The sequence below is a fragment of the Aythya marila genome (assembly GCF_965140915.1).
Source record: "Aythya marila genome assembly, chromosome: 6".
Classification (NCBI taxonomy): domain Eukaryota; kingdom Metazoa; phylum Chordata; class Aves; order Anseriformes; family Anatidae; genus Aythya; species Aythya marila.
In genome coordinates this window covers 13,277,947-13,293,867 of record NC_139047.1, presented here as the reverse complement: position 1 = coordinate 13,293,867, position 15,921 = coordinate 13,277,947, and the positions used below count along the sequence as shown (strand labels likewise).

The window sequence follows — 15,921 nt, the reverse complement described above, 5'->3', positions numbered from 1 at the left end:
AGTAACTTACTGGAGCTATTTCTACCTTTTCTTTCTAGAAGAGAAGATAGTGTCTTTACATTTGAGTACATAGAAGACATTGCAGTGATTTGGAGCCGTTAAATATGCAGATTAGTAGTGCTCAATACACGAGAGCTGCAAGCAAAGTCTAACAGCTTGCACTGGATTTTTATAATACAATTATAAAGTCTTCAGAAAAAGCTTATTTTCTGTGTGATAACTTCACTGTACAAACTGTTTTATAAATTTGCTTTTCTAAGTAATAAATTTCAATGAACTTAAGATAAGTCATATTTTCTTTAAAAGCAAGCAAGCAAAAAATAAAACCAATTCTCCATCCCAACTAATGTAGAAATGCTGCTGCTCCTCCAGCATTTCTGGTTGAAGAGCAGTTCTGATTGTAATCAGACCTGGATAATTCATGTTGGTCTTATTCATAAGTAATAATATTTGAAATATTTAACTAGTAAACAAAACTGGTCTGCGCTATGTATGTAAGCTTATTGTAGTGAAGTTTTAAAGCCTAACTTTTCTTAAAAAGTCAAGGAAACTGTAAGTTAAGGATACGCTAATCATTAAATCAATCTGTTGCTGTATGCCTTAGCTCAGAAACATCATAAAGTATCAAAAAGCACCAAGACTTCTTGTCACTCCTTTGTGCACCTGTCATGTTCTTCAGCATGTCACAAGCACAAATCACATTATTAATTCTGACCTCCACTCTCCTATGTAGCATTAAAAACAAAACAAAAAAGTCAGCGGAGTAAAATGAGGAAATCTGAGGAATGGAGTTTGCAGTTTGGGACAAACTACAGGAGACATGTTTCGAAGTCATTAGAGGTTTGCGTGGACCTGTAGCTTGCCTGAAAATTTATTTATAGGCTACTTTTACTCATATGTAAAACAGGCTTGTTAGTCACGTTATTTCAAGAGCACCTTCACTATGTTGGCTCATGAAACAGCTTTTACTATAGTTTGCTTCACCTTCTTCTGTTTTTCACTCATTGTGTGAAACAAACTGACTCAAACATCAACAAAGGAAGGAAACAGCTTAATCCAAGGCAGTTACCAAGCACAGTAGGATTCTGTTATTTGGTGAGCTGTAATAAATGGCAGTCTTGGAGATGGCAATGCAGCTGAAACAAGGGGTTCATAAAGCAAAGCTTTCACATTTTATCTTGCTGAATGTGATTCAATGTCTTTTAAATGTTAAATGACTGCATAAATTCTGAGTTTCTTATCCCAAAAAGGTGAAAGTAAACTATATCTTATTTTAATAAGGATTCAAAATATTTCTAAAAATCTCAATTAAGTAGAATACTGAAGTGAAAGCCTTATGTCTGCACACTTGGACAGCATTCCTGTGTCTCACTGTGTTCATTATGCTGTAGAGTATGGAAAGTAGTTTGGGACTTTACTTTGTACTTTGCTGTGTGCACCACACTTTTGGATTTGGAGTCTTGGCAGTAGATTATCCAGGGTCCTTCATATGAAGGAACTGGAAATGAGAGAGCTGTTTTGTCTTGGTGTGTAGTTTCTCTGCTTATCTGAAACCAGCTTGAACATCTTCTGTGGAGAAGTTAGCAAGTGATGGAGCTATATTAAAGCATGCAAGGAGATGCTTGTTACTACCTTCCACTTTGCAGAAACCACTTATATACTGACCATGCCTTGGGGATATTTTGTTTATAGGAAACCAGTGATGTGTAAGGGATAATGTTTATTTTAAAATAGGAATAAATAAAAATCAGGAATTTATTGTGTAAGCCTTTGTGTGTGTGTGTGTGTGTGTGTGTGTGTATATGCGCACACATTAATTCATAATTCACTTTGCTTGTGAGAAAAATCGGAGAAACAGGCATGTTTGTCCAGGAACACATACAAGAATTAGGAGAGTTAATAGCTTATGCTATTTTTTGTTCCTGTCTTACTAAGAATTATTCACTTATTCATGTCACCTGTCGTGCTCACCTCAGGAGCAGCAATGTGTTCTGACATTTGTCCTTGCAATTAAGCATGTTGCTATCAATCAAAAACTGTAGTGCAGTTAAGCCCATCTATAACTGTAGAAAAAAGCAGTTTTGTCAATAAATACAACTTTGGAGTGTGAAAATGAAGTTAACTTCGTGATTCACTTTTACTTATTTTCTCTAAATAATTTAAAAAGGGATCTCACTGTACAATATTGCTCTCTCATAATCTGATCAGTAGTACAAAAAAAGTGTTATATCTTGATCTTAATCTATATTGTTTTATTATTACTGTGCTGTTTTATTCCCAGTGAATATGCTAATACATCTTTGAACGTATTTTGTTCACCCTGCTTTCTTTCAGCCATGTGATAAATCCTGTTTTCTTCCACTGCAATTTTTAGTACTGTCAAATTATTTACTAACCAGTGCTGTTATTGCAAGATGTAGTTAATAATTAACATGAATCCAGATCATTTTATGAAAGGTTATTTTCGGATGACTTTTCAAAATCCTAGGAGAGGTTGAAAATACCGTTATGATTCATACGGATTTGTTGGAAATAACAATATACTCTAAGGTGATCTGCCTCTGGTTTAAATTACCTGCTAGGTTTAAGATAAGCCACTGATAGTAATGTCTTGACTCATAGGAGTCAACTCAGATTTATTAATAATATCCACTCATAAATTCAGGGTAACACCACCGTGCCTGTAATTTTAGATCCTAAAATTAGGTTTTGTATACGGTTGCACAGAATTAAAATGCTATGCAGTTGTCTTAATTTCCATTGAGAATTAGGATCAAGATCAAGGGCTTTGTGTAGGGCGGTATGTTTTCTTACATTCAACTCTCAGTTCCTTGAAGAGATTCAGACAACATTTAACCCTTATTCAATTGTTTGGTGCTGTCTAGGTTGAGATGTTTCCATGGTCCTTTCACAATTTCTTAAAGACCTGGTTTTGCTCTGACAAGGTTTTTCTTACAGTTAGGTTTAAAGAATGAAAAATGCTAGGGTTTGCCTGTCAAATAGAGAGCTGGCGAGGTTCTTAGGTTGTCATGATGACTCTCTGTCCTTAGTGTCAGGGCAGGTTTTGTTGAGAATTTGGTTCGGAAAATACCCAAAGCCAAAGGGAGGTGAGGATTTCCAAGGGACATAATTCCTTCCTGTACGGAGATAAGCTGTGAGACTTCATAGTGTCTCCGTGACCAGAGACAATTTTGGATGAACCTCACCTGCAACTTAAAATGATATATACATAAATAAAACTATCTTTGGAGAGTTCAACATCACTTATAGTAGGGAGAAAATGGTTAAATATTAGATGGCTGCAGGATGATGCTCAGACTGTTACCAGTAAGCCACTTAGACTGAAGCAAGCTGATAAGTCTTTCATTAACTCAATGCCTGAATGTACTGAAGAGTAAATAAATTTGCAGCCCACAAAGTTAAGGGGGGAATACTTAACTCCCAGCAGGAATGAAAGTGCCTTTAATCTAAACAAGCAATGTAATTTTTAGTACCTTGTGTTCAAGGGCTGCATTCCAAGCTGAGGAAGCTCTGCACTAATCGCAAACTGTGGTTCCCTGGCACGCTGTGGCAGTATCTTGGGAAAACACTGGATGAGTGGGTCTCTGAGAGCATTCAAATCCCTGTCACGCTATAGATTGGGTCTCTCATGGGATCTTGATTTTTGAGTTCTGTGAAGATTTTGGATTTCATGGAGTATGGCGGGTATGTTTTTTGCCAGAGCTTTTTTACAAAACATTTCTTCTGTAAGCTGTTACATTCTTGTTTAGTCTTTATTGTTTTAGATTGCAGCATGAGCTATATTTCAATAACTCTATACTGCACCGTATTTTCAAGAAATTAATTCTTCTCATCTCTTGATTTGCTGGCCAGTCTGTATACTACCATTAGACAAAAGAAGGGATCTTCAAATATAAAATTAGTGCTTAAAGAGGATCATATGGTCAAAACATAAGACATGTCTGGGAGCTTGGTATTCATGGTCTTTCATTGCTAATGTCAGTTCAGTGTTCAGGTTCTGTCAAGGGCGAGCAGTAAAGGATGCACACCTAAGACATCTGGAGAAAAAAAAATTACTCTATATGCTTCTGTTCTTATAGAGCTGTGTTGGTGTTTCGTTAGAAAAGCGTGCTGTTTTTTGATTTTCTTCTGCTTATCACAGCGTGGTTAATGATGTTTGAAACATCTTTGACTGTTTATATTGTTGGCTACTGTGTTGTGCAGACACACCTGTGCATACTGGACTGCAGGTCATGATTTAACTGTTCTACAAAGAAGTCAAAGCTAAAATATTCACCTCCCTCTGTGCCATATCTTGTGCTTTCTCCCCTCCGTGTTCCTCAGGCTCCAGCATTACTTGCACACACACATTCACATTCTGATTGTTCTTTCTCTAGCTCTGCTGTGAAAATGTTCTAAATATTCATAATGTTAAGTATATATCATGCTAGGTGGCTGTGTATTATTAGAAAGCCTGTGCTTTTAAGCGCACTGTCATCCATTGTTCAGTAAACACAATTACATTGCCCTATCTTTCATCTCTTCTCTAATGAATCCATGCTAATTGATTAATCAGTGCTGTTGCTTCACTGTGATAATCCCATATGAGGAGCAGCAGTAACATCACTAGCAATTATTAGCATTAGTTGTACAGGGAGGAAGCAGACTGTAGCACATGGCCAGTGCCACCAGAGGAGGTGAGCGGTGCCCGGGCTGGGCCCCGTGCTCCTTCTGCAGGCCGCAGGTGCTTGGGGCAGCCTTGGGCACAGCATAGGGTTGTGTTCCCTGGTAGTGCTGTGCTGCTGGAAAAAGGTGTGTCTGAGGAGGAGGTGCAGGCACTGTGGGCAGCTGGGTCTTTTCCAAAGTGTCAGCTGGATGGGCTACTGAAGTGACCATCGTGCTGACTTAATGATGAGAGTGACTTCTAAGGCAAGGTAAAGGGTAGTGTTACACCACGACAGCATTTTACTGACGTTACTGTTTGGTTTCCAAAGCAGTCAGTTAAGTTTTCTGATCTAGGACAGAAGTTAACTTTGGTGTTCTCAGGTTGTGAGCAGTGCTGGGGCAGGTGGATGTAAGGTAATGATTTGGTTTTCCTTGCTGATGCAGAATCAACAGAACTATGGACTTGTGTCACCAACCTAACCTGTTTCAGGTGATACGTTAAATGCGCAAGATAGCAGTGAAGTAACACACGTGTTCTTTAGTTCAGTCCCTCTACTGATTCTGAAAACTGGCTTGGTTTTTGAATTTTGAAAACTCTCCTTATCCCCTCCCACTGTCACTGGTGGTGGTGGTGAGGGCATATTTTTATTGTTTGACCTACCTTCCTTTTCCTTCTTCTCACTGTTTTTTCCTCTAAATATCAAAATAGGCAATGGCAGCATCATTGAGATCTCCCACATATCCATAACTTTCATTTGGACTGAGAAAGACAGCTAAATTCAATAAGGAATTTACTGCAAGGAATAGAGATGTGAAGCTAGAATGTCATTTATTCATCAAGCTTTTAGATGGAACATGTTCTTTAGCAGCCTTTAAGATAATAATGACGGCACATTGGTGTGGCTGGAGAAAGTTTTGATTGGTACAGAAACTACATTTGTAATTTGTTTCTCTTTTCTGTATTGTGTATATATATATATGTATTTTTTTCAGGTATTCAGAATTAGTGGTTTTATGTGGTGTAAGTAGAATTCTGTTTTGGGGCAAAATGGTGATGTGGAATTATATGCAAGAATGCCTAGATAAGACTTTAAATGTTGACTAAGTAATGCTTTGAAGAAATCATTGCAGTGTATTGTATAGTGTTTTCAAAGATTTAATTTTTTTAAAGGAGTACAAGTAGTTCCTCTTTGTGCAAGTGAGAGGATTAAAAATACAGATATATAGTTTGCAAATCTCTTGTAAATGGATCTGTCAATTCAAGATCTTGGCAGGCTTGAAATAGTGAGTCGGACTAGGGAAGATAATGTGATATTCTCTTGGTCTGAGAAAACTTGCTAGATTTTCTTGCAGAAATGTTTTTTTTTTTTTTCTTTTTTTTTTTTTCCCCATTTTTGCAATATCATTAATTGCACCATGGCAGTTTCTAACCAAGAGAAGGGATTAATGTGCATTTGTGGTGCTAATTATGAGCACTTCTAAAATGATGCTCGTTGCCATGGGAATGCCCCCAAATAATTTGTACAGTAGCTCAAATGTCCAAAGGTTGTGCACTTTCTTTGAATACAGATTCTGTCTCCAAGTGGGTGATACAGAAGAAATTATAAGTTTTTGCTTGGAAACACCTACTTCTTCACTGTCTTGCATTGTTGATAGCACTGCTACATGGTCCCTGTAAATAAGAGAGCCATAGATTTCTGGACAGTAAATACAGCCTTTAATTAAAACAGTAAGAGGTAAATAAAATATTAATATTTTAACATTACACTAGTAGAATCTCAGGGGTTATCTATTTGATTTCTAACAACTAGGCACAAGAGTACTGGTGCTTTAGGTCTGCCAAAATCTTTTAAAAAGTTCTTAGCATGGATGAGCTCAAATTAATAATCTTTCTGAGACACAAATAATAACCTAACTCTCACAGTGACCTGCTAAATGCTGTCCTGTAGTGTCTAGTTGGCTTGCAATGCAGGTAGAGATCTTCTGGTCTTCAAAAGACCATGTAGACACTCAGCAACAGACAAAGGGTATTTAAATCAGCAAAACTCTCTGCCTGGTTTTGCTGCTACTTTGTCCTATGAATATAGTTCCAGTCAGGAAAAATCTCAGCATTGCGTGTAGCTCTTTCTATAGGTACTGGTCAACTGATTTCTATCTGATATTGGGCAGACCCTGACGCTTTCTTGTTGAAGAAAATAGAGGTTCATTTTCTAAACCACTGTAGACCTTATAGAATCCTAATGTGTTTTTAGTCATGAAAAGCCCTATTGAAGCGTTCAGTAACATATATATATATATATATATATATGTTTGAATGCCCACCCAAGCAAGAGCAATTAAAATCAACATGATAAATGGGAAGAAGGGCTAATAAATAATTATCTGTTATAAAGTTGCCAATGGTCGTATGACTGGCCACATACCTCCATCATTGCAGTAATTATTCCAATACTGACAGCTTCTAAAAGTTGCAAACACTTACCATATTACTTATGTTTCCAGTAGTTACTTTTTTTACTCTCCTGAAAAATTTCCTTCTACTTCAAGAATTGGTTCTTGGCCAGTAGAGGTGCTAAATCCAAATATTTATCAATATACTATCAATGCTTTTAAAAGCTGCTTTATACTATTTTGGAACATACATTGCGCACACCTCACCCTGGAAATTCTTAAAATGTTGGGCTTAAGTCCAGAGTTTTATGTGCAGGAAAGCTACTTCTGGAGACTTCACTGTGGTAGTTCTCATTTTTCTTTTCCTCTGAGCCTTTCACTGAAGGAAGTACTTACACAGGCACTCTCGCTGCGCCTCTTCCTTCCCTTCAGCCATGTAAACCAAATGCCAATAAAGGTGTGAACTCCACTACTGTTGCAGCTAGTGGAAATTTCTTTTTTTCTAACTTGGTGTTAGAGAGACATTTCCCATCCAAGGACCCTTGGAAAGTTTCATGACCAAAATTAAATGCAATAGTTTTGATCTCCAGGCTTAAACCAATCCTTGCTGCTCCTAAAAAGAGGACTTTACTGTTTGTTCATGACCTTAGGAATGAAGTGTTGCTGTTTCCATGTGGTTTCAGGAGGTTCATGAGCTACATTTTTAATGGTTAAGACTGGAAATAAATTGGGTTAAGGAGGACACTTTGGAGGTTGATTTTGGCAAAGTGTGTTTTATGCTGCAAGCTGGGCATTTCCAGAAGAGCTTGTTGGAGGTTAAGAGGTATGAGACTGGTTGGTATCACTTCTGTCCACAGAGAACAGAGGCTCTCCTGGTTTGGTTCCTGCTGACTCCTGTGCTCCTTGGGAGCTGTTTGATATTGACAATATTTTGCCCAGGTACAAGAGTGTTGAGTTTGGACCAGTGGTGATTAGGAGGGTAGAGGATATTGCTTCCCATGATTAACCCCATGAGGTACTCTTCCCTGTTTTCTAGGTGTGAGAGAGACTGCTTACTGTTCCCAGTTTACCCTCCCACTGTTTTGGCAGCAGTTGTTGACTGCTACTTTAAGGTATAAACAACCATTTTGGAAATGGCTATGTATCCTTAAGATGTTCCTGTCCTGCTTTTCACAATGATATGGAGTAAATCACTTGAACTGTGCATGTGGTTCAGTTACACCTAATCTGCCCCAGTGCGAAGTTGCACGGAGTAGGTAGACCTGCCAGGGAGGGAGTTAGCACTGAAGGGCAAACAGTAAGTATGCAGTCCACCAGTATGGATCAGCCGCGAGGATAACCCTCAGCAGAGAGTTGGTAGCAAACACTTTAGTGGAATAATTTTTTAATCTACTCCAGACTGATTCCCAGGAGCACGTCTATTTATGCCCTTGGCTTAAAATATCTTTGCAAGTGCCAAGACCAGCTCACTACAACATTCAAGGCACCCATTGGTAGTTGAGAGGGGAAAATGTTGCTGTTATGGTTCCTCAAACTGTCATGTAATTGCTGAAAGCCAAACTGTATTACAGCTTGTCTTTGCGTTGTGCTAATTAAACATGAATCCACTTGCATATTGTGTTAAAAATATCTGAAGATGTACAGCTGTTCTGATTTTGAAAAATACCTTTACGAGTCCAGCAGAATACATTTTAGTTGACAACACCGAAGGAAGTTGCATGATTCTTATTTTTGTATTTGTTGCCTGCCTAAAAATCATCTTTAGCAAGTGATTAATTGCATTTGCAGATACTGCACAATTGCATCAATTATCCATTTAAAATGAATTTCGTTCTGAATAGTCAAGAGCATGATGTAGATTAATCAGTAAGTGAAAAGGAAGTATTGTAAGCTGTTTAAAAATACTCGTCACGTTTTGTGGAGGCAGAGTGATTTAAATCAAGCAGACCGCTGGAAAAGTAAGGAATACGCAGTATCAAATGCTAATATTTTTTCTTTTAGCTTAGCAGCTTTTTATCGGCCTGTTTTGCCTTGGTTTCTGTGCTTGATATAGCAATGATAGTTATGGTGTGGGGATTTTCATGGTTATGAATTTTTAAATTTAGATAAATCAGTTGTGATTATAAATACACTTGTTTAAGTATGACAGCTTGCGTGTTTGATCAAAATTTCTTTTTCGGACAAGCTCTGTAATGTCATTTAAGAGCATACTGAACAGCTTACTCAACTTCTATTATCGGTTAGTTTTAAAAGTATTTGTTAGTTATTTCATCACACTTTGAAGCAAAAAAGGAAAGTGATCATCTGATCATCTGATTTTTTTAAAGGAATATTATTATACTAGCTTTTGTGATACCAAACCATTCCGCTTACAAATGCATTTCAGGAAGTGTTTTTGGTTATTATGTGAAGTTGTGTGGGTGAGCAGGTAACTAGGTAAGCAGGTGAAATACGGATACTGACAAAAACTTTGCTTTCCTTTCCAGCGTATGAGTGACTTTGGTTTTGTGTAGCCTACTGAAAGCTGTGGCTTGCTTCATTCTTTGTTTTACAATATGAGGGTGACAGGAGCAGGGTAACAAAAGGCCCGGGTCCCTGTGGGGGAAGCAGGCCTCCGAGCTGGCCGGGAGCCCCACCAGGCTCACAACCTCTGCGGCCTTCCAGCAGGCCGCGGCGGGGCCCAACCAGCCCCGTGTCCATGTGCTGAATGTTACATCAAGAGCTGTGCAATGTGGGTTCAAATAAGGTTAACATATTTAACCCTGTGCCTGTTTATATTCGTATGGAACAAAACCCAGCATTTACACATGTTCCTTGAGCCAGATGGCTTGGGGTGTTTGGTATGCAATGTCAGCTGTTGCGTTTGTTGCTGTATGTAAAGGTAAACACCTGTGTAGTGGCTACTAATCGGTTTGGGCATATTTATGAAAGTGCTGATTTTTCAAGCTAAAAATAGTGCTGTGGCTTTTTAAACTCTTTCTGGCTGTCAGAAATGCTCACATGATCCTGAAAGTGCTGCTAAAAATGCTCAGTTTTTAAATATGGAAATCAGGGCTGTCTGTTGTGAGAGCAGTCGATGAGACATTTCCTGCATTTGCAAACTAGCGTCCCTTTCACCCCCAGCTTTCTTTGCCTCCGATTGTTTGTTGTGTTGGTAGGGCCTGAACTGCCACTGAACCTTCTTGGAGGAGGATCCACATTGGCCATGCACGGAGAGCGAGCTCTGCGACCTGCCGCTCTGCTCCGCGACCTTCTGCTGCGGGGTCTGGAGGTCTTTCCTTTGTTTTAAAAGCCTGACCTCCTCTGGGAATACAATACTATGAACTGGAACTTAAGGCATATATTTTCACTTTTAACTTGGCCATTAAAATAAAGTTTGAAATAAAGATATTTTCCCTTGGGATATGCCAGACTTTGAGTGGGTACCATTTGTAATTCTTATTAATAGATCTTATTTATTTCCTTCAATTTTATCGTTAGTGTTTGATGAGTGCTTTATACTCCAAGTATACCCTGCACTCAGGATGTTCTCCAGTTGTTTACACAGAGTTACTGTTTCTCTAAACTTCCCATCTAATTCTGAGATTTGTCTACTGCTGCTTATTGTTTAATAAGAATTCCTTTTCCAAATAGAAAAGGACTTTTTTTTTTTTTTTTTTTTTTTTTTTTTTTTTCCCGGCTACATAGCTTTTCCAAAAGTGATATATCTGCAGTTTGGAATGAGCTGCAAACTTGCATCTTGTCCTAACAATAGTACTGGGAGTCTGTCAGAGAGGTGAATAACAGCCCTTCTATGCCTGCTGGTGGCTCTTGACTATTTCTAAAGATCTGTCATGTTGACAATGTGGTATAGTGTACTCTTGAGTGAATATACAAAATATTGCTATAGGAGACCCTCAGTGAAAAATTTCTTTTGAAGTAACAGATAATGGAAAACTACACTGTAATCACAGTTTAGTTGGAAAGCTGATCAGGTACAGATTTTTTTTTTTTTCTAAGACTTGAAAATACACCTTTTCTTAGTTGTGACAATAGCAGGAAAGCAGAGCAATGGCCTGACACAGTGCAGGGCCGGTCAGTGGCCTTGCTGTCAGGCAGCCCTCTGCTGTGTTGGCTGCTCAGGGCTGCTCCCTCTGTTTGAAGTCAAAACAGGAGCTTTGACTGCTTTGAGCTAATTTTGTCTATCCCTTTCTTCTTCTCTAGCCAGAAACCAATACTTTAATCTCTCTGTTCAAAAGTGCCACTCTCATTTTTATTTAAGCTGATAGGTTCCAAGGAGTTTTGAGGGTTTTTTTTTTTGTTTTGTTTGTTTGTTTGTTTTTGTCAAATGAACATTTTAAAGAGAGGAAAGGGGGGGGGGGGCATGTGTCTGCATTTCTCATACTCTAATCTCAGTATGATGCTCTACTGATTTCAGCATATTTGTTTTGGGAGCTAATACTATCCATGCTGACTGTTAAATTGGGAATATGGTGCACACTTGCAGAGTAGAAAACGTTACTGGCATATACTCTGTTACTCCAACTGTTACACATACACATGTACCTATTTCAAGAACTGTCATGCAATGAATACGGGATACTTTCAAGCATTTGGATTATAGTTGTTTGCAGAGAGCTATTATTTAATAGGATCCCTCTCTTCTGTACCAGTCCTAATTTGAAAAACATGCTTTTTTGCAGCCCTAAGAAAAAATGCTTAATTAAAATTATCCTTATGTAAATAAATTAAAAAAATAATAATTGTGCCACTTTTCTTAGATGCATGTGCCTTCTTGATTTTTCTATTTACCATACCTTTTTGCATTTACTCCTATTTCCTAACTGAAAACTGCAATTCTGTTATATTACACTGGCAGCTGAATGCGAGTAAAGTTTTGGGAGTCAGTGTCATTAATTCTGCTACTACTGAAAAACTGACAATTGATCTTTATTAACAAGATATTAAGAATTTGTGTGTTTTGGATCATTGTCTTCTAATAGCTGTGCATCATTGGCTTGCTATCATTCCGCCTGTTGGGCAGGAGATATCTGTTTAAATTTACTGTGGCTCTAATGAAATGCTGAAGTATAAAAGGAATTTGTCCGTTTGTAGTGATTATTACGTGAATGGAAATCTAATGTCATTCTCAGAGAGCCCGATTATGAATTACTATTATGATTTGTGTTTCTGCGATAAGTTAAGACTTTAAATATATTTAGCTGTGTTTACTGTTTTCAGCATGCCATAATCTGTGGTGTGTGAGCACTGTATGCCTTCAAATAAAAGCTGGGGGTGATGTTCAGGAGGGGAGTATGACACTGAACCCTCCCTGTGGCATTTCTGAAGTCTGTAAAAACTCAGCGGCCCAGCTCAGGAGTAGATAACTACTCTTTTAGGAGCCTTTACCATTGAATGTTAAAGTAAAAAAAAAAAAAAAGCTGTAGTTTAAGTTTTGGACTCCAAACTTCATCCTCTAATTCCTCTCTGAAGCTCTCCCTTATGGAACAGTGGAGATGTGTGGCTGTCAGGCACTTCACAAGGTTGGACCACTTTTTCTAACACGGGAATAAACATGCCCTGAAACATTCCTGACACATTTTAAAGTCTGTCCTTGAAGACCTCTATTGGAGGTCTGATACCCCTCTTAGCTATAACAACCTTATTTTCCAGCTTGCTGACATCTTTTGCAGATCTTACCTTTAGCAGAAAAGAGAACAGTTGGTTGCCGTCTTTGTGTAACAACCTTTTACTTATCTTGCAGTGTAGCTGTGCACTTGCCAACATTGTGCTGTGTGACTAAATAAATCTAATTCCAAGTATGACATTAGACTTGTTGATCAAAAATGGGGTTTTAAACGTGTGAATCAGTCAGCAGAAACATGAGATGAGATCATGTTCTGGTATCTATATTTGTCGTTGCTGTGAAATCTCAGTTATCCAAGGAAAGGGGGAAGGAGGACAACTATGGATGTAACCTTGCTGTACCAAAAGCAACAGTACCCAAAAGCCCAGAAATAGAGAAGTAATATAGCATGTGCAGACTTGAGTAGACTGCAAGGGAAGCTTTAAATAGCAAAACTGTTCTGAGGCATGAGTAGCAAGTTCTCATGCGTTGAGCAGCACTGTGTTGCAGCCAATGTCTGGAAGAAAAAGGAGACAGGTTAATTTACAACCCCAAAATCTGCTCATGGTTTGGCTATTTTCAACTTTCCAAAATGAGTACCCTTTGTAGCACCAATGTTTTCTCTGGTTAGCTAAAAAAGGTTAGGTTTGGGAGCTTATAGTTAACGAGGTCTGTCTCCTTCTGGCATCTGCTGCTACCAAGGCTCTGTCTTTTTTTCAAGATGAAGTCAACACATGAAGGCTGTGTGTCAGATTTCTGTTGCTAACTTGCTGCTTGAGGTTGAGTTTGTGATTTATGAGGTTAGTATGGAATATGCTTCATACAACAAGAATTGCTCCTTGACGTGTGGTTCCACTGCAAAGAGGGATTGGAAGAGATGGCGTGCACTCAATACCCATTTTTTTCAAATAGTTCTTCCATTAGTGACAGAAGTTACTTTCAGTGAGCTGTACTGGCTTTGCAGTGGAAGCCAACTCTGTTGGCTTGTGCTCTGATTAACATGCAAAGAGAATTGCTGCCAAGATAATAGGTTCAAAGATGTGGTGGTGGTGAGTGAACAAAAGGGGAGGGGAAAGGAGGGACAGAAATCCAGCTTGATTTATAATACAAAAGTTTGCTTGCAAGGCTGGTCATGATTCTTTTCTAAAACAAAAGCAGTCCCCTCTCCCTACAACCTTCTTTCTACTTGTAAATTGGAAATAAGTTCCTCAAATCTTTTGAGAGACTGAAGCCACCAAAACTGTAAAGCTGTCTTTCTGGGTAGAGCTGTCCTTTGAGAGAAATTGGAAATGTTAATATACACCGTAAAGCTTTAGTAGAAAATAAAATTGTCTAACTAGTTGGCTTTGTTGTTTGGAATTTATTTGTAATATTTGCTACCATTTGCCTTGACACAACTTGATATGGCAAGTATATACATTGGAAAATTGTACCACTGTAGCAACAAAAAAATGGTGATTAACTTTTGGCTTTATCTAGTTAAGATCAAGCTTTGAACTGAATTCTCTGTGTGTGTTGACAGCTGAAGATTTATGTCTTCCAGCTATATTCCTGTTGCAGAGTTGGCAGAAGTGACCTCTCCAAAGAAGGTCTTTGTTACGGATTTTGCTGTGTTTACATTATTGCTGTGAGGGTTGCAACGAAGTACAGTACATTAAAGCTAATATATCACCTGCTGACAGTGGTCTTATCTCATTGGTACCTCTTTTCCCTTTTCCAGTATGGAAAAAAATGCAAACATGAAGAATCTAAGGATCAGGAAAGGAAAGTTAATAATTTTAAAGAGTGTTAGCGTTAATGTTAGGTCCCTGTGTGCACTGCGTTTTTGTGCCTGGCCAAGTCGTTCCGTAATTTCGTTTTCTGTGAAGTTAATGTGAAAATGTCTTTACCAGAGTAAAGCTGCCAAGGGACAGAAAAAGCAGTTTGTTTGAGATTTCGGGGATCTATCATAAGCAAGGAGGTGGCAGGGGAGAAAGCAGTATTGGTAGCTTTTCCACCTCTGTGGAGGCCTTCAGCCTGAAGTGTTCCCTGTCAGCACGGAGCAGCTTTTTAAAGACAGGTGCCCAAGCGTACCGTAGCCTGCCCTATACAAGTTCAGGGTGGCTGGTGGCTAGTTTCATCAATCACTCTGTCTTTTTTGTAATGAGCTGAGAGATTCTGAATGTCCTGTTAGGTTGTGTGAAGTTAAGGGAAGGAAATCTACTGACTATACAGGGCCTTGTTTCAAAATCTCACTCCTCTCTTCCCTGAGGTGGTGGGAAAGGCCTTCTGGCATATTAAACCAGAATGTCAGTAGAAGTGTGGTGAGACTCTGGAGTGAGCAAACAGGACTGTAGATGTCCTCCCGTTTCTGTGAAAGTTGTTGTGTACACTCCATACAAAATGGGCCTTTTGGACCTCCCTGCCAGGGAGGTGAGGTTACTTACTACGTGTTTTCTCTTTCAAGCACTGGCTCAATAATATCCACATAGTCAGTGTTCTGTATGCAAAAATACGTGCTTAGTTTCAAAATGTGCTTTGAAATCTCTCAACAGGGTGCTTCCCAGGGATCCTTCGAGGATGGGGAGATGAACCTCAGTGGACCTACAGAAGTGTTGTCATCTCAGAGGACCCGGCTCCCTGTCAGGTAGGAACATCTTCTGTGCGGCCCTGACTTGAGCATGTTTTGTCAATATGCAAGTCAAGACTGACTTCTTCCACCTGCGCCTGTGTTGTGCTCATTATCATCATGATCTCTTCTTCCTCATCCCTTTTCCCATTCTAAAAATTCACTCAGTGCATATACCGAAGAATTTATTTGCACATGGCAATCTTTTACCCTGGTTGGCGAGTATGGAAAGTTTTACTTGTGTTTGCGATATAGTAGGGTATGCAGGAGGTATGCTACTATTGTATATTTAGTGGTTTGCAATTTTGCAAGTATTTAATGTCTCCAGATAGAGGATGTTCTTACGTAGGATGTTATATCTGAAATAAACATTTGGCTGAACCATATAATCCTAAAACAATCGTTTTCTGGTTAAAATGTCACCTCTGTAAGGTTATTACTTCACTATATACTGTAGTAGATTTTATTTCTATGTTTATACACTGTGAAAACTATAGCTAATATTTGCAGTATTTCCCTGTGCATTACCTCACTAGGGTAGTCAGATTGAATCTTTTTCCTCTCTTCATTTACAGCAGACCACAGATGGCTAGTGCTGTTAGAACTGAAGGTGGTAGGGTTCATATTGTTAATTTGGGAAATGCCTTTTATT

General features: G+C 38.7%; 1 protein-coding gene across 3 annotated transcripts in view; it reads left to right on the top strand.

Moving 5' to 3' along the window:
* Window positions 1-15,921, top strand: part of PARD3B (par-3 family cell polarity regulator beta) — a 401,316-nt gene that overhangs the window by 150,026 nt on the left and 235,369 nt on the right. For all 3 annotated transcript variants that reach the window (XM_082763760.1, XM_082763759.1, XM_082763758.1), the window contains exon 5: window positions 15,196-15,287. In XM_082763760.1, the coding sequence (XP_082619886.1) occupies window positions 15,196-15,287 (92 nt within the window). The remainder of the gene's footprint in view (window positions 1-15,195; window positions 15,288-15,921) is intronic.